The 22,714-nt window shown below is 56.9% G+C and overlaps 1 protein-coding gene across 2 annotated transcripts; it reads right to left on the reverse strand.

Annotated features, from left to right (window-relative positions):
* Window positions 1-409: 409 nt before the first annotated feature.
* On the reverse strand, window positions 410-20,948 carry PHF19 (PHD finger protein 19). Of its 2 annotated transcripts, none has more exons than XM_060608853.3 (15): window positions 20,753-20,948; window positions 17,009-17,209; window positions 16,439-16,520; window positions 13,748-13,843; window positions 13,157-13,257; window positions 12,464-12,612; window positions 11,000-11,095; window positions 10,174-10,242; window positions 9,849-9,969; window positions 8,277-8,344; window positions 6,609-6,770; window positions 5,962-6,049; window positions 5,085-5,170; window positions 3,988-4,083; window positions 410-2,884 (listed from the first exon to the last, which is right to left on the reverse strand). In XM_060608853.3, the coding sequence occupies exons 2-15, from the start codon at window positions 17,192-17,194 to the stop codon at window positions 2,542-2,544; spliced, it is 1,743 nt and encodes a 580-aa protein (XP_060464836.3). In that variant the 5' UTR covers window positions 17,195-17,209; window positions 20,753-20,948; the 3' UTR covers window positions 410-2,541. The 2 variants fall into 2 exon arrangements, with proteins under 2 accessions (XP_060464836.3, XP_060464835.3); XM_060608852.3 differs by lacking the exon at window positions 20,753-20,948 and adding an exon at window positions 19,596-20,712.
* Window positions 20,949-22,714: the final 1,766 nt, after the last annotated feature.

Consider the following 22,714-nt stretch of genomic DNA (forward strand, 5'->3'; position numbering starts at 1 on the left):
CATAGGCCATAAACACCAGATTTCTCGGATTGTGTGACTGTGTGCATTAAGTAGTTTTAGAGCGGCTGTACGTTAACTATTTTAATAAGGTCAGTTTGAGGTCATTCCCCATCTTTTACTTCATGGCCCTCAGCTGTTTTTTGCCCCCATGGATCAGGTACTCACAGTAGAAAAAAAGTTCCACATCCTGTTGGTGGCAAAGGTGAGAATATTGTGGGGAGAATGTGGGAGGGAGGGGTAGGAGTGGCAGGTGGCCAGATGGAGTCCTGTCATGCCTCCTCAGTTTCCAGGAAACCAAGACCAGAAACCAGACCATTCCTCCCGGTACCCAATGGCTGATAGACGGTTCATTCGCCAGGGGGAAGATAGTTCATTTTTCAAAGGGAGATTTTAAATTAGAAATCACACATATTAATTATAACTTTAATATAACAAATGTTATTAAAAGCAGCAATTCAAAACCATAAATCTTTTCAAAGGTGCACAGGGTTATTATAAGGTCAGTTGGCAGTAATGCAGCTATTATCTGCTATGAATGAAATGCTGGGGTGTGGAGCCAGGGTGGCCTTCCCAGGCCTTACGCTGACTTCCCAAGTGAGGAAGACACCCCCTCCCCTCTTCCGGCCCAGAGCCTCTCTGGAGCTCGAGTAGAGAAGGTACAGGTGCACCGTGGCAGGCCTTGCTCATCCAGTGCTTTCCCACAAGCCTAGAAAGCCGAAGCCAGGCAGGAAGCCACAGACTGGATGCCGGGTCCCACACCCCTGCTAGGCTGGGGGCTGGCTTCTCGGCTCCCCTTCCATCTGGCCCCAGCGGGGGGGCTTCCGTGGCAGCAGCTGTGGGGCTGAGAAGGGAGAGAACTGGGCCCAACCCCAGCTGTTCCCTGCCTGGGTCCTGCTGGGGAAGCAGAGGGGAGTGGGTGGGCCACGTTCAGGAGGTGAGGTCCCGTGTGAAAGGCACTATAGGAGCTGAGGTTTAAGGCAAGGGGCGTCTGAACAATCTCAGGGACTCCATGATGCGCACAGCTGGGGAGGGCTGGGCACAGCCACGGAAAAACCAGCTCCCCAGGCCTGCTGCCCCCACTGCCACCCCTTCGTTCACCCACTTTCGCCTTGCAGCTGGCAGCCTGCAGAACTCAGGCTGGAGGCCACGGTGGCAGTTGGCAAGGCTGGTCCCCATCTGGTCCACCCCCTGCCCTAGTCAAGGCACTTCTTCCTACCTTCCAATCAAGTGGGTCAGTTTCTAATATCTCTGGAAGCAGCAAAAATGAGGGGTCCCCTCCCCTTCTCATTTTTGGTTTCCCTCCAGATGGTATGAGTTGTAATGTCAGTTCTAAGAATTCTACTTATACCCCCGCTGACAAAGGCTTCCCTTTGGGGGGACTGAACAACACAAGCCTTTTAAAAATCCCAACCTGTCCCAAAAAGTGATTGTCAGTCTCAGGGTGCGGCAGGGGGTGAGGAAGAGGGTGTGCGCCCTCCACGCCTCCCTGTGGGGTCCTAGCTGGTTCGTGGGCAGGACGAAGGGGCCGGAGCTGGACTTTCACATTTAGTTGCAGCACAGGGCCCCTGAAGAGGGCCACGGGAGAGCAGAGGGCAGGAGCCAGGCTGCCACCGGAGGGAGCGGGGTGCACGTGTGCGCGTGCGGGTGGTGTGTAGGCCTCGAGGGTGAAAGCGCACGTGTGGATGGCAGCTTCTGGGAGAGTGGGTATCGCTCGGCTGGGTGTGAGGTGGGTCTGGGGGTGGGAGGCACAGGAGACAGCCTGAGGTCTCCTTTCCTCCCCCTTCCTGTCCCGCAAGTTTTTGAGGCCAGGACCTCGGCAACGATGAGGGGGCGGGGCCAGAGAAAGGACCAGCTCTGGGACCTCGGAAGCCGGAAGCCGACACCTGCAGCCGTACTAACCGGGCTCTGGTGTTGGTGCCTTGAGGCAGAGACCCAGCCTCTTGGCTCCTGGGATCCCAAGAGCCCCGGGGTCTCTGCCTCACCGGCAGAGGCAGCCTCCCACTCTCACAGCAGGGAGAGGCAGCAGAGGGGGGAGGGAAAAGCTCGGAGGGGCGTCCTCTTCACCTTCAGCCATGCTCGAAGGTTCCCGTTCGCACGGGTCCCCGGGACGACCGGCTGCCCGCGGGTCAGCTGTGAAGGACATCCGGTACGGGGACAGCCATGCGCGCGTAGGTGTGTAAACACACCCCCCACCCCAAACGGGGTAGGAGAGAGGTAAAGGGACATAATGGGACAAAGAGAAAGACTCGGGCCTCAGGGAGAAGGGTCCTAGCGCCACGGGGACACACATTCAGTTACAGGTAAATGGTTGGAGGGAGACTGTGAAGACACTGAGTGACAGCCAGTGGGACCTTAGACACACAGGCAAAGGGGTGGCGAGCCTGACGAGGCCCAAGAGCGGAACAGGCACGCAGAGAGGCGCCGGCCTGGGCCTGGCAGGCAGGCGGGAGGGCCTTTCGGCCACAGGCACTCGCAGCTGTCTTGCTTTCCTCCCCCGCCCAGGCCTGGAGAGAACGGGCTGCCGGCGTCCCCTGGGGCTCGTCAGTAAGGGGTGGTCCCTTCCCACTCCACCAGGTACTGGACCTTGCCCTCGGGCGTGACCCTCCTGGCCAGCACCTGGTACTTCTCCCCACAGGCTAGCCGCCCGGCCGCGCCAAAGTAGTTGGTGATGGAGGACTTCAGGTGGGACAGGGATGAGTCATCCTCACTGATGCTCTCGAAGGTGTGGCTGTCGACGCCCTCGTCCGGCCGCTCGGGGCCCAAAGCCCCCTCCGCGCTGCTGTCTGAGGGGCAGCGTCCACCCGGCTCGGCTGCCCGCCGCTTTGCCCGCAGGGGCACGTACGCTTTGGCCGCCAGCTTCCTCTTGCGGCTGCCCACTGTCCGTCTGCGTCAGGGTGGGGGGAGGAAGACGGCGGGAACGGGGTGGAACGATGCTGACCAGCCCCTCTCCCTGAGCCCCCTCCCGGGAGCCAGGCACCGGGCCGGGCCCCGGGGGGCTGCAGCATCTCACCACCGTCCTCACCACGGTCCCAAGGAGGCCGAACAGGAGAAGCCACCAGCGGGCGAGTGGCTGAGCCAGGCATTCAAACCCGGGTGTGTCCGGCTCTAAAAGTACACACTCTCCACGTAGGACCTCAGCACTGCACGCACAGGTGGAGGAGCACCACCCTGCGCCTCCCAAGTGCCGCGCGGAGGCCTCGCCTGCACGGAGGAGGCCCTTCCCTGGGGAGTCGGACGGGGGTGGGGGATGGGAGGGAGGGACTGACGGGCCTCGTACCCAGAGTCTTGGATTGCAGACAGACAGATGTACGTGGGCGACACACACACACAGACGAAGAGACAGAGAGAGGTGGTGGGGAAACACACAGAAGAAGAGGCATGTGTTCACAGATGCTTAGAAACAGAAGCCAAGCCCCGGAGAGCTTGTGAGAACCAAAGAAACGAGAGGAAATAACTACAAATCCAGAGGCAGCAAAGGAGACCGACAACTAGAGATGCTCTAATAGACGCCAAGACACAAGAGTCCTCACATACAGTCACAGGAGCCTCCCGTGCTGCCGAGCACCAGCTACTGCCACACAGGCTGCACCCTTGGCTAGGTCCCCAGGCTCTTCTGCCCCTCTCCTAGACCCCAGACCCTGCAGGATGCCATCTTCCCCTCCCTCAGGCTTCCAAAATCAGTGGCTCTTTTCCTTAGTGACCCAGAAGACAGACACCAGATTTAGACAGCCAAGAAGCAGGGGACCCTGTAGTCAAGGGTAGAGACGTGCAAAATCATGGCAGGTAGAGCCCTAGAACCGAAACTGCTCGGCAACAAGTGTCACATAACCTGCAGCTGATGAAGAGCCACCTGAAGGCCCACATCAGAACCAGATGGTCCCGAGCCCCAAGCTTGACACCCCAGCACACAGAGTGGGCCACACGGCACCAGGGGGAGGCGAGGCGGCGGGGGGACGACGGACAGGGTCCATCCTGCGGGAGGCTCACCTGGAGTCATAGGAGAGGCTGGTGGAAGCCGAACCGGAGGTGCTGGCGGCGTCCGTGGAGTCCACATCGGAGAAGAAGGTCTGGCCTGAGCTGGCGCTGCGGTGGGGGGAGAGGGTGAGCCTGCCGCCGGCCCTCGGCACCCCTTGGGACCCTCCAGTCGGCCCTGAGCGCCGCCCCCTTCCCCCGGCCAAGCGAAGGCCCGCCTTCCCTCCACGGCGCTTCCCACCACCGTGCCTGCAGGGGCTGCTCCTCGGCCTGTCCATCTCCTACGCAGCGGCCTCCAGAGCCTGAGGAGCCTCGGGACGCTAGAGGAAGCCTCCCCCCACACCTGCCCCCATGGCGAGAGGTGCACTAAGGAGCCTGGCCACCGCCACCTGGGTGCTATATAGACCCAAAGGGCTTTCATTTCCAGCACCCGTTCGAGCCTCCTAACAACCACGCGGAAACAGGTGGGAGGTGCAGAGAGGCTGGAGGACCCTGACGCTGCAGTCAGTAATTGGTACGTAGGGGCCGCAGCCCAGGCCTGACTGAAGCCCTTCCCCTCCTTCAGGAAGCACCAACTGGCCTTTGACACTTCCAGAAACAGAACAGTGGGCTGTGTGTCCCCTCCCCGTGGGTGTACCGAGCATGAGGAGCTGTGGGGATACACAGACAGGAGCACCCAACACAGCCTGCGGAGGGCCAGGGAAGTCTCCCTGGAGGAAGGGGAATGCAGGGTGGCCAAAGCAATTCTGGTATATGGTGTGAGGGCAGGGAGAAGCAGGACAGGGGCTGGACAGGTAGGGAGGGCCCCCAGGCGAGGTGGCCTTTGACCCTGCTCTGCGGAGCTGTCCCTGGGAGCCCCGCACACCTACAGCAGGAGGATGTCGTGCTGAAAGTTCTATCGTGGGAAGACCCGTCAGGCAGCCTAGTCAGTAGGCCTCATGCAGCGTGGCCCCTTTTAACTGCAATGACCCAAGGGACCTTCCACTCCCTCAAAAGGCTCTCTCGTTTGCCCCTTCCAGAGCCTTCCTTCATTGCCAGGGAATGGAGGTCTCACTGCTTGCCTCTACCCCACGCTCCAGAGCAGCCCTCTCTGCCGGGTTCCTGGTTGGTACCTTTTCAAACTCTGAATTTCATCCAGCGAGAAGTCAAATATGCTGGCCAGGTGGTGGTTGGTGCTCCAGGCTGAGGTAAAGTCACTCTGTGGACACAGGAAGGAGCAGGAGGATGGGTCAGTGAGCATCAGACGCGCCCCCCACAGCACCCTCTCTCTGCTGAGGGCCACACGGGGTTTCTGAGGGCTGGGCCTCCCGAGGGTTAGACTCGTCACTCGCTCTTTATTCTGTCTGACCAGGGAGCCACATCAGACCGGTTCTAGCCCTGTCCCTAGCTGAGCACATGGCCTTCCCAACTCTGGGCCGCAGTTACCTGAACCGCAAAAGGTGGCCAGCGACACCTGCCGTGCTTCCCTGGTAGAGGTGTTGGGAAGCACAGAAGAATGAGATGTTGGCTGTAAAAGCAACTTGCTCGCTGTCAGGTGACAGGGAGGTGTGAGCATCGCTAGTATTCGTCCTCCAGGGAGGGCTGCAGCAAGGATGCGGGGCCAAGGAAAGACTGCTCCGGAGCCCTGGTTCTAGGCTGGGCTCTGCCACTGGCTGAGGTGTGACCTCAGGAAAGTCACTGTCCCTCCCTGGCACTCAGTGTCCCCACTGGACTGTGGAGGTGAGGATACTACCTACCCTGCCCCGCCCCCTTTGGCTTCTCAGGAGAGTTTGGGGAGAGAAAGCAGTCGTGGGAGAGTGTAGGGAGAGAAAGTGGTGGTCTCAAAGTGCCTGGTTTTTGCTTGTTTTGCTGCAGAAGGAACTGGCTTCTCCTTTAAGGGATGTGGGAGAGTCCCTGGGGCCTGGGGTGCTTAGTTTCCTGCATAGGAATCCCTAATTAATGTGCTGACCCTGTGTGTGAACGTGGAGAGCAAGAAAACAAGAAACTAACACTGGGAATAGCATCTTCCAGCAAAAACTTTGATCTTTTTCTTCTATAAACTCGCCTTTTCTGCTGCTGGAATTCGTGAGGCAACAAACTGTGGAGACAGAAAGGGGAGAGGGTGGCCGGGTCAGAGCCTGAAGGCCCGGAGGAAGGAGAGGCAGGGCTGGGGTCACAGCAGGGCGGGTAGGGACAGGCGCTCCTTCACAGGGCCGTCTGGGGAGGGCACATCCTCCAGGCAGCGGGTGTAGGAGGGTGCGGAGGGGGGTGTGGTGGGCAGAAAAGAGGGAAGGATGTTCTGCCCCGGGCGCCCAGGATGAGGGGCTCAGCTTGGCCAGGAGAGCTAGGGACCCCGTACACACTCTCGCTTCCTCTTCCCTCTCTGCCTCAGCTCTAACCCGGCAAGACGGGGCCTCACGATCTGCCTTTCCCTCCAAGCAAGGCAACAGGGGCCGCGGCGGAAGAAATCCCAGATGGGGGATCAAGTCCAGCCGCTGACTGGCCCTCTCAGGGTGCCTCCAGCTGGGCCTAACCAGGTGGAGTTCTTTCCTGCTCGCTTGGATGTCACTGTGGTCTCTGGGCCCACCGCACAGCACATAGGCTGGGGCTGGAGCCGGGAGCAGCGGAGACCCCGAGCTCGGTCCCCAGGCACTGACCCAGGCTTGCTCTTTCCTCTCTTACGCAGCTCAGAGGAGGCCACGCTCTCAGTGGGCACCAGGCCCTTGTCGGGCAGCAGCTTCCCTGGCGGGTTGGGCGGGACCCGGATGCGCAGGCGGAAGATGCATTTCTTCTTCTTGATCTCCTTGCCACAGAGGAACCTGGGGGGGGGGGGGTGGTGGACAGGGGGAGGAGAAAGCTCTGGAGTCTGTCGGTCCATCCTCCTGGGGAGGAGAGTCAAGCCTTAAAATTACTCTCTGTCTCCCTGGACCCAGAACTGAAATCCAGAGTTGCCCATGGAGATGCTGATTCCTCAAGGCCTGTGTGACCAGGGGTCCCAGGTGGTGGCCGGGGATGTGGCTGGTGGTCCCCCCCATCCTTCCTCTTGCATGTCTGTGCTTCCTGCTGCTCCTCCTCTCCCTCAGCCAGCCCCAAGGTCGCCTTCTATCGGAAGTTCCAGCTTTCAGTGGAACTGCTATGGCCAAGACACTGGATCCTGCACCATTCTGTTCTCTGGTCTCCCCAGGGAGACTGGAAACACCTCCAGGTACTTCCCTCATCCTTCCAACACTAGCCGAGCTGCCATGAGGTGAAGAGGTGACTCAGACAGTCCTCCCCTTCAAGAGACTATCTACAGGGAGGGCAGGAAGCCCCACTACTCAAGAATAGTGAGAAGGCAGAAGGAAAACAGAGTGGCTAATTCTGTCTAGCAATGTCTGGAGAGGTTTCACAGAAGCAGGGACCATGTCCTATTCCTCCCTGTGTCCTCAGCATCCACAAAGGGCTGACGCAGAGTAGCAGTTCAATAAACAGTTGTTCCTGGGGGCGGCTGGGGGGCTCAGTCGGTTAAGGGTCCAGCTCTTGGTTTCGGCTCGGGTTGTCATCTCACGGTTCATGAGTTCGAGCCCTGAGTAGGGCTCTGTGTGCTGAGTGTGGAGGCTGCTTGGGGTTCTCTCTCTCCCTCTTTCTCTGCCCCTCCTTCTCTCCCTCTCTCGAAAACAAACAAACGTTTAAAAAACTTAAAGTCGTTCATGGAACAAATGAGTGAAATGGATGGAAGAGCATCCTAGTCAAACAGAGAGATCTGAGCAAAAGCACTGAGTGGGAGAGCAGTGCGTTCAGAATGGCTGACACCCAGAATAAAGCAAAGAATCAGTGGCAGAAGGAGTGGGCAGAGTCTCATCATAAGAGGCCTTGAATGCCGTGCTCAGGAGCCTGGGCATTCTGTGCAGGAGTAGCAAGGGATGCGCCAGATGTAGGTTCTGAGGAGTCAGAAGTCTGGAGGGGAAAACATGGTGCTGGGGACAAGCTAGGAGGCTGTGGCCCACCCAAGAGATGATGAATGGAACCTTCAGTGCCTGGCCCAGAACCACAGATGGCCAGGGCAGGACGGGCCCTCAGAGATCAGGGGTGTACCCCCTGTGGAGCCGAGCCCAGGGCCAAAATGCATCAGGTCACTGGAGTGCTCAGGGGAGGCATCACAAAGGAGGTGGAGTGCTCCCTGGATCTTGAAGAATGGGTAGGACTCATCTAGTCAAAGAGAAGGGGCAGGACACCCAGGCTGGAGCACAGGCTGAGCAAAGACCACGAGGCCGGAAGATGCTTTACACCCAATCCCACCTGTCGGGGGGGAGGGCCCATGCACGCGCTCCCTTCCCTGCACGCACCGGCTTTTGTAACTGTTGAGCGCATTGAGGAGATGCGGTCCTCGGTCCGTCACGGGGGTGCTGGTGAGCTGAGGGAGAGCAGCCAGCAGGATAGTCAGACCCAGGCACATGGGGGCCCCTGTCCCCTCCCTGCAATCTCCGGGTGAGGACCCTGACTTCTTCCAGGATTCCAAATCTTTTCACCTCTCTGAGCTCACTTCTCCATCTGGAAATGGGGAGAGTAACTCCCGTCCTAGATGTATCAGAAGCTTTAAAAATGCCCATGCCCTTGACCCAGTAATGCCACGCCATGGGATCTATCACAGAGATCTAACGTGAAACACAAAGCTTTAAGTACAAAAATGGTCACTGCAGCGTCGTTCCTAATGACGGCCAAATATGAAACGCGGGCAAGAAACTACCTGCCCAACAGGAAGGAAAGCACTAAGTAAACCATGCTAGAAACCAAGGAAACCATTAAAAATGTTGATGAAAACTCTTTCTGGAATATGGAAACATATTTATGATATAATATGAATTGAAAAAAAAAGATGATTTAAAATTTTACTTACTGTATAACCTAAGCCAAGGAAAAAGGAAAAACAGACACAGAAGAAAGGATGGAATACATTAGTAGCAGTTGTTTCTGTGTGGTGTGATGGGTAGGTGACGTTTTAAAGTCTACTTCCTTATGCTTTTTGGCATTTAACAATTTTTCTATCAGGAACATGTATGTTCTTTTTATATATCAGAAAAAAAGTTATTAAAAATACCAGCTCTATCTGTCTTTCAAGGCTTTACAACACATATGGCTTTTATAAATTATCAAACACCATAAATGAAGATGTTGTTATATGAAAAGATTTTGCAAAGCATAAAGGGTCATCCTTTTAAAAAAAATTGTTTTTGGTAAATTCCTGTCTCATCAAAGAAAGATTTCTGGCAGTCAGTAGAGAATATGCCCCACTCTGGATTGGTAGAGAGGTCTCTTAAGGCTACTGTTAGGGAAAAGCGGGCATGGCCCCACCATGAGAGAGGTTGGGATGCCCTGGCTCCAATCCTGGCTCAGCTCCAAAGCTGTGCCGGCCACCTCTGACCTCCTGAAAGTCTGTGGTTTGTTACTTTACTGCCCAGCTTCCAGGCTCGCAGGCTCCCGCTGACCACTTCTGCTATTCAGAGTAAGATCAGCAGAGGGCAGGCCCACTTCACTTTCCACTACAGCCAGGTAATCTGGAGCAGGTCCAACATCTCTGTAGGGAGCCCTGTTGCAGCCAGATCCACCCCCCGGCCCCCTGCTGCTGAGTCAGGGTGGCCCCAATCCGCCCGCTGCCAAAACCCGGGTCAAGGAAGCCCCTCGCAGGGCAAGGGCTCAGAGGCTTGGACCAGGGGATGTGGCAGCTGCAAGGCTCTAGGTCTTTCTCCCAGCCCACAGCCCTTGCAGGCAGGTGGTGCTGCCGAAGGGTGAGTCCTCAAGAGACCCCGACACCAGTCCTGCACTGTGTGACCCTGGGCAAACCTCTCACCTCTCTGGACCTCGGTAAGCCCACTGTGGAATGGGCTCTGGCCGTTCTGCCTTCCCGTGGCCCTGCATACCTTGCCAAGCTGCAGGAGCTCCCAGTGGTGGTTGACAAAGGCCAGAATCTCCTCAAAGTCAAAGTACTTCTTCTTGCTCTGCACCCCCAGGTTGTAGAGGGCCAGGTGAACCACATCCACCCTGGGCAAGGGGGCGAGTAGGTGGGGCTGGGGTGAGGCGGCAGCCTGCCCGGCCCGGGCTGGAGCCTCCGGGGCCCAGGCTGAAGGGCAGGGGCAAGGCTGGGACCTGGTGGCTGGAAATGGAATTGTTCCCGGAGGGAGGTGGGAGCGGAGCAGCTGGGAGGGGACAGGGGTGGGCCTGGCCGAGCGAGCCCCCCCGTCTCACCATCGCAGGGGCAGCCGCTCGATGTACTCCGGGCCCTGATTACACACGGAGCAGAAGAACAGGTAGAACCTGGAGGAAGGTGGAGAGAGGCCTGTAGTGGCAGGGGCTGACACCCCACCCAAGCCCAGCCCTCCCCCGCCCTCGCTCCCCACCGGCCTGCCCACAGTGAGTGCTGTCCTCGTTCCCACTAGTGGTCCCTGCAGGAGGCAGCGGCTAGGATGGGGCAGGACACAGACCACACAATACTTCCCGACCTTCCCCTGTGCCAAACTCTTTCCCAAACGTCGTTATCCCAGAGTGTGGCTGAGTTCAGAGCCAGCTGAGCTAGGCTGGGCTGCAGTGGGCACCCTCTTCCCCTCTGAGACACACACACACACACCCACATGCACACACGCAATCACAACCCTGACACACCAACCAAGACATGCAATATCTGGTGTGACACACAGAAGCCTTCTGTTAGCTTAGCCCCATTCATTAGAAGCCAGATCAATCATCCAGCTCCCAGTGGCTCCTCTAGTAGCCTGGGTAGGGGTGAGGCGGGGCCTCCTGCATCCCTCCCCCTCCGCCCAGACTCAGGAAGGGACTGGGGCTTAGGGGAGGTGGGGCTTTGTCTAAGGTCCCCGACAAGTCAATGGCAACTGGGGCTGTGGTCCGGCACAGTCCTCTACTGAGAAGGCCTCCCTCACCCTGAGCTGCCTCCCGTGGACAGGCGCCCACCTCACAGACCCCCACCTGCATAGGGCCTGGCAGGCAGTCTGAAAGAGCCACCGCCACCGCTGTCCCCTGTCCCCTCAAGGCTGAAGTGGATCAGATTAGCACCTACCGGTCTCCGAACATCATGGGCTCATTGAGGCACTGGGTGCAGGCCTCGTGGAACCACTGCCTGCACCGGTAACACTGCAGCATCCGCAGGTACCATCTGGAGAGCCAGAGGAGCCAGGGTCAGCCAGGCCCACACTGCTAGCCAGGCATCAGCCTCCGCAACCTCTCCCAACACAAACTTGCACTCCACCGGGGGAAAAGGAAGAGAACTCACAGTTACCGAGCACTTAGGCTGGGCCAGGGGGAGGTCCAGGGAGCAGGCATATGCTATATTGTTTGATCTCACCCTCTGGTAAAAGATGGGCCACTGCCCTAATTTTACAGACTCCGAGCTTAAATGGCTTGCTCAAGGTCACTCAGGAAGCAAATGGTGGATGGTGATTCAAACCCTGGCCTCCCTAACTTCAAAGCCTGCCCTCCTCATGACACAGTTGGAGCCCCCATCTCTGGACTGGGCCCCACACACAGCTTCTCAAAAACTACCGCATGGGAAGGTCTGCCCTAGAGACTTGGCAGGAATATAATGGCTCCTGTAAGCTCCATGGGCAGCGCCATGTCTGGTTTTTCTCACCCAGTACTGTATCTACCCTGTCATGGCCATTCAACAACTATGCACTGAATATGAACAAAGAGCAAAGTGGCATTTCCTCACGGACAACCGATGCTTCATTCATAACTTGTCAGGTGCGGTCCATGGACCGTGAACATCAGAATCACCTGGGGTCCAGGTTAAAATACGAAGATTCCTTGGCCCACTCCGGACCTACTCAATCTTTGGTTGGGGGGGGCGGGGGGAGAGGGCGGGAGATGCACTGAGAACCACTGCCTCAATTCTGTGAAGGTCTCTATAAGCATTTCTTCCTCTGTTATCCCATAGACCTCCCCACACTCAGGGAAGTTGATGGGGCCAAGGTAATTAATCCCTTGGCCTGCTAGGCTGGATAAGCCTAGCTAGGCCTGCTACCCTGCTAGGCTGGATAAGCCCAGCCTCCAGATACCTACTGGTTGTCAACAGAGCTTGGGTCTAAGATTCAGGACTTTAGGGCATCCCATACGGATATGTCCTGACTTTAATGCCTCACCGGCAGCCTGGTTCATTGGCTCGGACAAGAGCAAGGTTTACCTTCAATTCCATGCACCAGTAGTAACAGCTAACATTTATTAAGTGCCTTCCAAGTAACAGGCACTGCATGAGCCTTTATGTGAATTAATCTAATCGCGCCCTGTCCACCACACCGTATAGCGTGAAAACTGCGATGAGGACTGCACTCAGGGGCTGCACACAGCCCCAAGGGGCTGGGAGGATCTGGACACTTGGGGCTAGGCTCTTAGCCGCGCTTCCACACTTCCTTCCCTTCCTGGAGCCACACAGCCTGAGCTCCAGCCTCGCTCCCTCGGGCCCCGCCCCTCCGCGGAGCCCCCGCCCACCTCCCCGCCCCCGGAGGCCCCGCCCCCGCGGCCTTACTCTCCGGGCCCGCCGCAGTAGCAGTAGCACTGCTGCTGATTGGTGCGGTGGGGCGAGTCCCACTCGAGCTCCTCCGGCTGGTAGGACAGCACCATCTTCACGGCCTGCAGCGTCCTGGCGATGGCGCCCTTCTTCAGCGCGCCGCCTTTCTGCGGGGAGATGAGGGTCCGGCTCAGCGGCGGGGTCCCGGTGGGGGGTGGGGGGCGCGGCCACACAGGTCTGCGTGCGGCCAGCACGGGGGAAACGCTGAGTCGGGAACCCGCAATTATTCCAACGTTGTCAGAAACGCAAGAAGCTTTTTCTTATCGATCCCAAATCTATGCTCTCTCCATCCCAGAAAGATCTCTATTAACAACAGTATTAATAGTCGCACGCTGCAAGAAAGGTGACAATAATAACCAATAGGTACTGAGGGTGGCTGCTTACATGGATTTTGTCTTTTGATAGTAGAGCACCATTTATTGGGGGCCACCTACCCCTGGCACCAACCCATATCCATTTTACCATTGAGGAAACAGGCTCGGGGAGGCTAAGGAACCCGGCCAAGGACGTACCGCTCCCTGGTCAGTGGCAGGAGGGCTGTCTGCCTCCAAAGTGCAGGCTCTGTGACCTGCCGTCAGGTGGGAGCCCAGGGAGTCCAGGCTCCCTGACTGGCCTGGGGAAAGGCAGGGGCTGCAAGGGGGAAGGGCTCACCCGCACAGCCAGGGCGAAGATGCAGCGTCGGCAGAACCAAGGTGTGAGCAGGGGCCGGTCGGCACTGCCTGCTATAGGGATGTGGCATTGCTGGTGGTAACCTGAGGAAGAGATGGGGCTGCTGAGCGCCCACAGGGCAGCACTGACCCCAAGCCAGGCAGCCCAAAGGCCACAGGGCTGGGGAGGGTGGCGGCAGCTAGGAGGAGCCGGGTGCCTGCCAGCTGCCAGGGCACTGGCAGGCGACGCTCACCAAGGCAGCCAAGTTGGCGTCCAAGCAGGCGACTAAAAGACAGGCTGGGCCCCAGTAGGGGAGGCACGACAACCTGGCTTAAGCCTTTGTGCCCCATCTCTCCACCCTCCTCTCTCCTGGGTTAGGGGGAGCTCCAAACTGCATACCTTGTCTCACTTTCCTGGAGCCCCAGCTCTCCCCAGGGGTCACTTCCCTGGGCCCTCATTCCCATGGACTGGCCCCCTGTCACTCTGGAGCTCCAAGAGAAACGGGAAGCCGGCTAAGATCCCAGTAGCGAGGCATATGCCTTTTGGGGCCGGTGCGGGCGGGGGCCTCCCATGTGCCCTGCTCACCACACTCACCCAAGCCACACTTCCCACAGATGAGGATCTCATTCAGCGGCCCTGAGGTCTTCCCCAGGCAGATGTTGCACTTGGGCTCCTCCCCTGGAACGCCAGCTGAAAGGGAGAGAGGGAGGCCCTCGGGGTCAGGTTCTGCTCACTCGCAGGACTTAGAAGAGTTTAAAAAAATCACCCTCCAGTTTCTGAGCCTCTACTGGACGTGGCGCTGGGCCCCATGGGCCAACTCACTGAATCTCAACTACTCTGAGGTACCTATTATCATTAGCCCATTCTAAAGGTGGGGAAATTGAGGCTCTGAGAAGTCCCAGAAGTAGGAGAGGTCGGATTCAAACCCATGGCTCTTTAACGTCAACTCCTTTGTTCTTTCTGACCATATCATGCTGCCTCTCCTGCCTAATTTAGCTTGTTTGTTAAACAAAATTTTATGTTAATAATAGAATGTTCTAATGAAACTCCATGTTCTTACCAATAATGAAGAACTCATAGCCAGTCTTGTTTTGCCTATATTCCCACCCACTTTCTCCTCCTGTATTATTCTGAATCACTTCCCAGATACCTAATCATTTTCTGAAAATATTTCAGTATGTATCTCTGAAAGATTAGGATGTTCTTTTAAAAAACAAAAACTTAACTACAGTGCCTTTATTGCACCTAAAAATCAAAAACGGTTTCTTACTACCACCAACAAATTCGGTGACTATTCACATTTCCAACTGTCTCATATAAAAATATAATAAGTTCAAGTATGTTCAACTGCTTTTTTTATTAACCTTTTTTTTTTAACATTTATTTATTTTTGAGAGACAGAGCACAAGCAGGGGAGGGGCGGAGAGAGAGGGAGACCCAGAATCTGAAGCTGCATAGAACTGTCAGCACAGAGCCCGAAGCGGGGCTCGAACCCACAAACTGTGAGATCGTGACCTGAGCTGAAGTCGGATGCTTCACTGACTGACCACCCAGGTGCCCCACAAATGTGTTCAACTGCTTCTAATCTACAAGTTCTTTCTCATCTCTTTTTTTCTCTGTTTTTTTGGGGGGGGGGTATTGTTGAAGAATAAGTGTATTTATGTGTGAAAGGTTTGCGTGAATAAATTAATACATTTTGAAACATGTTTCTGTCTGGTTCCCCCCAGCCAACTAAAAGTTTTGTTAAGGGCTGAAATGATAGCTGCTCCTCACGATATCCCCAGGACCTCATAAAGTGTGTGGCACATAACACGTGGTCAAGACATGTTTGTTGAACATGAACACTCAGTCTCTTGCCTCTTATCCCACAATATGCCCCCAGGCAGGGGCTGCACTAAGCCGGCACTGGCTTCAGGAAGTAAAGCCATTGATATAAACCAATAAAGCAACAAGCTTAAGTAATCGATAACTACGGCTTGCTCAGCCTTGTGCTCTCATCTTGGGCACAGCCAAGGACAGGGCCCCATCCTGCCGGTGATGCACAGTCGTCTGGAGGGGGAGACAAGCCGTTCCCCAGGGGCGGTGGCACACGTGTAGTCCCTGGCACGTGCTGGACCTTCTACTCAATGTCTGCTGAGGGGTCTTTCTCACCTGTTGGCTCTCTGTGTCTTCAATAAGAGGGTAACTTGGGAGAAGAGCTCCTCATTGCTTTGGATCTCTGTATTATAAATTGAGGGTGAGGGAAGCTTGGAGAAGAACCTCCAAGTCTACATTAGCCACAACATCTTAGAGAAAAGGGCAGTTTGGAATCTCTACAAACTGGCTGGGTTCTGCCGCCTCTACTTGGCAGGCTCCTTGAGATCATTTCTTACAGTAACAAATTCTTTAGAGACTGCCTCCCTGTAACTCCGGAGCACTGGGCTAAGAGTTTTACGTGGAGTCTCACTTAACCACCCTGGGAGTCCAGTATTTTCATCATCTCCTTATTGTTCAGATGAAGAAACAGGCTCAGAGAGGTGTCATCACTTGCCCAACGACACGCACCTAGCCAGCAGCAGAGCTAAAACTTGGTCTGAGGTCTACTGAGCCTCCGCTTGGAGCTCCACGTTGGAAATATGAGAGTGCCGTGACTGCTTAGCGAGGTCTGTCGTGTCCGTGGGAAGGGACAGCGGTGGCAAGACAGGAAGATGTCAGCTCTCCGAGTGCAGGGGTGGCACCCAGCTCAGCTCCCTTTCGCCCCTGAAGCTGGTCCAGCCCCGTGCAGGCATGATCATCTTCACCCTGCCCGGTCCGTCTCTGCTCTCCTGGCTTTCCACCGAGGCTAGAGCTGCCTCTGCTAGGTTTCCTCACACGGGGGTACGGCACACTGTGCTCACGTCTAGAGGTGCCTGTCTGGATTGCCTGGGCCCCTCCCCGTTCCTAGCCCCAGACTGACCCACAGCTTCGTGCAGCAGGGGGTGAAGCACAGCAAGAAAGCAGACACGGGCCCGAGACCCATCCCAGTTCTCCCGGCACCTTCCCGAACCACCTTCTCCACCTTCCTGCCTCCCTTGTGACAGGGGAGACATGGGAGTAATCAAGGGCATGACAGATGTCAGAAGCCCTTTTCCATGGAAAAACACAACCGGCCACCTGACCATCTTCTCAGGTGGGCTTGGTGGGGAGTGGGGAGACAAGGCCAGGTGCCAGGAGTGCAAGAGAGAAGGACAGGAGGACAAAACGGAAGTGGAGGAGGAGAGAGGGCCAGGGACGGGGCAGGGGGCCCAAGCTCTTAGGAGTACTCACCATGCTGTATGTCCTTCCACAGGACCCAGTATTTGGAATTATCTTCAAAAGTCACCAGGCAGCTCTGCTTAGAACTACTGACCTGGGGCACGGAGAGGGAGGGGTAACGTGAGAAAGTGGCTGGGGAAAAGCCACTGGGACGTGGTCTTCCTCTCCCATTTCTGCCCCTGCAGGACAGAGAGATTACACCCACTCCTTGCGCTCCAGAAAGCAGAGCTGGGCTGGAAGGGGAAGGAGGGCAGCAGGTCCTGGTAGTGCGCGCCCAGTCCCTGGAGCTGCACGGTCAGGGGCCAGGGGACCACAACTTGGTGGAAATGCTGAGGACAGCACAGGCCAGGTGGTCATCTGAGATCCTCTCCAACCTGCTTTTGTTTTGTTCTGTAGGATCGCAGAGCTCTTTTCTAAAGACCTGGTTGGATGATGCTGGCCCTAAGGATGGCACCTGCAAGACCAGACTCTGGCTCCTTCCATGTTCATCTTTGGAGGATGAGGGGGATGAAGGGAGGCCTAGGCCAGAGGATGAGCAGAGAGGCTGAGCCTCGGAACTGGGGCCCGGGAGGAAAGGTTTACCCTCTTGATCTTCCCGAGGTAATACAGTCCATCCGTCCAGCGGCACAGCACATACTGGCCCTCCGTCAGCTTGGACATCAGGTCTTTGAAGTTGTTCTTGGCTTTTGCCAGAGCCCCCTTGTTGGGGAGGTGGCTGGTGGCACCATAGGAGTCCCGAGCGCCTGGGTCCAGAGCGCGATTCTCCATCAGCTTCCCCTGACACTGGAAGAGAAAGAGAACAGGGTTTTTACTCCTCGCTCCCCTGCTCCAGAAGTCCATCCGGGGAAGGAAGGAGACTACCACTTACGAAACCCGGGCTATGTGCCAGGCACTTCTATTATCTCACTGGAGCCTCATGACAACCCTGCGAGGGAGACATTATTACTCCCATTATACACAGAAACTGAGGCTTGGCAAGGGAAAGTGGACAGTGGGGCAGAGGCAGAGCCGAGATTCATAACCAGGTGGGCTGATTCTAAACCCCACCTCTCTTTCCCACCCATACCATGCTGCTTTCTAAAGACAACGAACCCCTCAACCATCCACAGAGTGGTCTCTGCACCCAGGGGGCCTGAATCCCAGGCTTAGGACCCTGAAGCTCTCTCCCTTAAGCAAACGGGCTATTTGAGTGGAGGGTCTTCTCCAGGGGAGCAGCGGAAAGTTTTCACTCTCCCCCCTCTCTGCCCCTGCCCTGAGATCTGGCCCAAGGAAAGTCACCTAGGAAGGAAAAATCCTAGCTGGCTTGTGACCCGGTATAGACTGGCCACCTGTGTCTTTTGTAATCCCCCTTTCTGTTCTCAATTGTGGGGTGATTTAATGAAAACCAATTCTGGGACATTTAAACTCACTATGCTTCTACTCAGATGCAAATGTGCTCCACACAGTGAAGTCATTGCTGGTCACTCTCTGCACACCTGTCTCTCTCACCATCCTATGACATGTGCTACTGCCCCAATGCTCTCTTCTTTCTGCTAATGGTACCACTGATGTTCCCCAGAACCCGAGCATCTTTAGACTTCTCCAACCAGTGAATTGCCACAGTCGGCCAACTTCAAGCCTAGTGAATTCTGGCATCTGGCCCCTCTCTTCCAAGCCCATTTTGGTTCAGGCCTCTTTTGCTTGGGCCATTCATTCATTCATTCATTCGGTAACTGGTTCGGAAGGCTCACTTATGCTGGGTACTAGGAAGGGGAATGAGACACCAGCGCCCAGTGCAGGTCACTCCCTGCTTTCCTGTCTCCTACCAGACTCTTCCCCAGGGCCCCCAATTCCCTTTCTTAGGCTCCCTTCCAGAAACCTTCTGTGGCTCCCCCATGTCTTCCGCTGGCATTGAAAGCCTTCCCCAAGGCCCCTTCCTCCCCTCTCTGGGCTCACCTGGCTCAGTGCCCTTCCACACACTCCCTACTGAGCCAAAACACAGCCTTGCACCTCCTATTCTGGTCCCCCCACCCCCACCCCGCCATGGCACCGGGCACCTGGTGTTACAATTATTTATAGACAGGGAGAGAATTCTGTGTGTTTTTCTGTGTGAGTGCATGTGCACTCCGGTGAGATTGGGCTTGATGATGTCTGCAGCAGTATGTCAGTGGGTATATGAAATGAACTACATGCGTGCGCATGTCACGGGCCATGGGGCAGGCAGGGCACTGTTGGGGTCTTGGCCCCCCAGACGATAGTGTGGCCACGTTCCCCTCCACCCCACACACCCATTCTGCCCTTTTCTGTACAGCAGGGCAGCGCAGGCATTGGGCAGGGTCAGCGCTCTGAATCCCTGCCTTCTCCCTGCCACCTGGCTCCCAGGCGCTGCGAAGTCCCCGCCCGCCGGGCCTGGGCCCCGGGCCGCGGCAGGTTCACAAACTGACACTTCCTCCCCCCTCGCGCCGTTGGGAGCCGGCCCGGTCGCCGCGCCCCCACTGGCCGGGCGGGGGCCCCCGGGTGGCGGCCCCCTCCCCGCGCCTCCATCCTCCCGGGGCGGGCCCCCGCGGGCTGTGATTGGCTGATTCAAACCCATCTGCAAAGAAATGCCTGTTTGCGGGTTCCCGTCGGCGTCCAGTTCAAATCCGCGGCACCCGGAGCGCGGGGCCGGGCGGGGGCAGGAAGCGAGGATGATTCATGCGCCGGGGCCTCTCCCAGGGCAGCCGTTGGCTTTTTAAAAAAGGGTGTTCAGGAGGGGGAAAAAAAAAAACAACCTTGCAGAGGTACCCCCTTCGGGTTCAAGCGCTCCTCTCTTCAGTCGCTCCGACGCCAAGCCTCCCCCGTCCCAGTCCTGCTGCAGCCTGACTTCGGACGTGAGCAAAATCCCAAATGCCCCCGTCGGTCTCCACCCCGCCCCCCCCCCCGCCCCGAACGGGAAAAGTCAAGATTTGGGGCTAGGGAGCAGCGACCTGTCACCCACGCCCCCCTAAGGCTCGGGGACCCGGGCGGGGCTCCCCGGCCCCGCGGACGCCGCTCGCCCCCGTCCCAGCCCCAGGCGCGCGGCTCCCCGGGACGCCAACCCCCCCACCCCGACCCCCGGAGGCGCTCGGCCCGCCGCAGTCCGGGGAGATTTCGAGAAGAGGGATGTGTGCCGGGAGCGAAGCGTGTGGCGGGGAGTCCCCGCTGAGCTTACCGCGAGCCTGCGTGTCGGCCGGTCCCACTTGGAGTCTGGCCACCAGGCGCATCGGCGGCGGAGGCGGCTGCGCGCGGCCCGCGGCTGCCCGGCCGAGTGTCCGCCCGTGGGGCCGGGGTCGGGGTCTCGGCGGGGGCGGGGCGGGGCGGGGGCGCCGCGGGGAAGAGGGGGGGGAGGCGGGGGAGGGAGGGGCCGGGGCGCTCAGGAAGGGGCCCCCCGGGCGCGGGGCGCCATCTTTTTCGCGTTTTCCCGCGAATTATTGACGTCCCGCTTATGTAATTAGCGGGGGCCGCGCCGGCCTCGCCATTGGAGCCCGCGGCCGCGGGGCCCCGCAGCGCCTCCCGCCCGCGCCCGCCCCCGCCCCCGCGCGCCCCCGGCCCCCGCGCGCGCATCCCCGCCGCCCCGCGCGCCGGGCGCAGGCACGCGGCGCGACAGCACGGGGACGCGGAGCCCGCCGCGACCCGGCCACGCCGCGGGCACACGCGGAAGCACCGCCCCGCGCCGCTGGAGGAAACACACTACGCAGCGCGCGGGGCGCAGACCTCCCGCTGGCCCAGACGCGCGGCGGGGAGGTGCGGACGCGCACTGGCTGCAGGCGGGGACGCAGGCCCGGGGCGGCCGGACGGGATTCACACACGTAAACACGCAGCAGCCGGCGCTCGCCGCGTGGACAGTCGGGCCGGAGACCAGCACAAGCATAACGTAGATCCACAGCGCACGCAGCACAGACCCAAGTTCCCGACACACGGTACACACGGCACACAATAGAGACACAGACTGGACACAGATACAAGGAGAGACACAGTGTGCACAGCACGGACACACAACGGAACATGCACGTAAGGTAGACAAACAACAGGCCCACAACACCAGACGCATGGCACACGAACACAACGCACAGGAACGAAACACAAAGATAGAATCGCGAATACATACCAGGCACACAAACACAAAGTATAAATAAATGGCACACCGTGAAAGACAACACACAGGGTCATAGGAATAGCTGACTGAGGCACTGGACATGACTCCAGTCACCTCTAGAGTCCTTGCCCTGGGGAGGGGGAGCAGACTTGTCCATATCCAGACTCACTCTGTGGGGGTGGGGTGAACACTTGCAAACAGCCCCCCACCCCATCCCTCAGCCCTCCTCTGACCTGCTACCGTCGCGTTCTGCAGACACTCCGTGGAGTCTGGGGGCAGTGTGCACATCGTGGGTGTGGTCAGTGGGCATCCGCATCCCAGCCTTCCATGTTCACTGTCAAGTTGCCCACCATTGGCCCTTTGCCTCCCCGCCTTGGGCTCTGATCTCTCCGGCTGGCTGGCTCTGCCTTCGGGATGCCAGTGGCAGAGATTATGGAAGTAGAAGCTTACCTCTGGGTCTGAAAGGCCAGCTCCACTAATTGCTGGCCGTGGGACCCTGAGTTTCCTTATCTGAATAGAGTTGCTGTGAAGATCAGAGTTGACATTTGCACAGTCCCTGGCACCCTGCGATCCTTGTAGTTTCAAGGAATTACATATTCATTGAGTGCACCCTGGGGGGACCTAGAGCTGGGAGCCACGGGGGGCCACAGCCTCAAGGGGGAATCAGGCTTTGACACAACACACACATACAAATATGAGAGGTGTGGTGCAGTGATCCAGAAGTGGAATTGGGAGAGTCCAGGCTTCAAATCCAGCTCTGCCTCTGGGCCAGTATGGGATCTTGGGTAAGCGAGTACCCCTTTGGGCCATGTTTCCACATCTGTCCAAAGGAGTTATTAACACCACCCCATCTCAGGCTGTTGCATGGATGAGGTTAAAATCAGACTATGAATGAAGGTTAAAATAACATAATGAAGGAGCAGGTACATTTGTAAAGGAAAAGGTATGCAAAGCGAGTTTTTTTTAAAAAATATTTATTGAGAGAGAGAGAGAGAGACACAGAGTGTGAGTGGGGGAGGGGCAGAGAGAGAGGGAGACACAGAATCTGAAGCAGGCTCCAGGCTCCAAGCTGTCTTCACAGAGCCCGATGCGGGGCTCGAACCCACGAACTGTGAGATCATGACCTGAGCCAAAGTCGGTCACTTAACTGACTGAGCCCCCCAGGCACCCCTAAAGCGAGTTGCCAAAACAGTACAAATTAGGAAATAATAAATGCCACCAGAAAAGTATGATGGCACCAGTGATTACTTAGAGGCAGCTCTGACTCTGAATCGAGAAGAGAGTATAAATTTCACGGGGAAAGTGGCAGTAGGTAGAATGCAGAAATAGGGAGGTGAGCCTTCCAGGAGGAGGGAACAGCATTGCAGAAAGCCTGGGATAGAGAAGGTTGTGTTTATGGGGCTGGAGTTCAGGTGTATGGAGGGAAGCAGTGGAAGGTGAGGTCTGAAGAGAAAGAAAGTGGAGCTGAGTTTGGGGTTGAACTTGATTTACAGCCCACAGGCAAACCAGGGCCACTAGCAAGGTTACAAGCTAAGCTTTGGATGTTCTAGAGAGAGCTGTGGGAAGTGCCATGATCTGAATTTGCTTTGGGATCTGGCAGAAGTGGGCTGAAAGTGTGGACAAACAAGAAAAAGGCAATCCAATGGCTAAAAAAAAAAGGGGGGGGGGGGTTAAAAAGGGTTAAGGATATCAATGGGCCATTCACCAAAGAGGAAACCTAAATGGCCAAAAATATGAAAAGAAGTTCAACCTCACTGGCCATGTGAGACATGCAAACGAGAAGAGCCTGTGCCACACCATTTCACGTCCACCAGACAGGCCAAGAGTGAGAGTCTGTCCACGTGGGGAGAGGGGCGGGGTGCTGAGCGTGTGACATGGCTAAAACCCTCATACACCATTGGTAGAGATGTAAGTGTCTCCAGCTACATTGGCGAAGTGTTGACAACCTCTAATAAACTCAAAGGTGCCCGTTTCTGTGCTACAGTGATCCAGTCACTCAGCATATAATTCTGAAAACTTAGACCTTCATTAATTGTCCATCTACAGCTGTCCAGAGATAGACACATCGTGATCTGTTCATACAGTGGAATGATCTGCTGGGAGTGAAAATAAACTAAGGCAATAAGCTTGAACACAGATATTATCCAGAAAAAAAAAAAAAAAAAAAACAGCGTCAAGTTATACAATAGGTACAG

Source organism: Panthera onca, chromosome D4, assembly GCF_046562875.1.
Source record: "Panthera onca isolate mPanOnc1 chromosome D4, mPanOnc1 haplotype 2, whole genome shotgun sequence".
Classification (NCBI taxonomy): Eukaryota; Metazoa; Chordata; class Mammalia; order Carnivora; family Felidae; genus Panthera; species Panthera onca.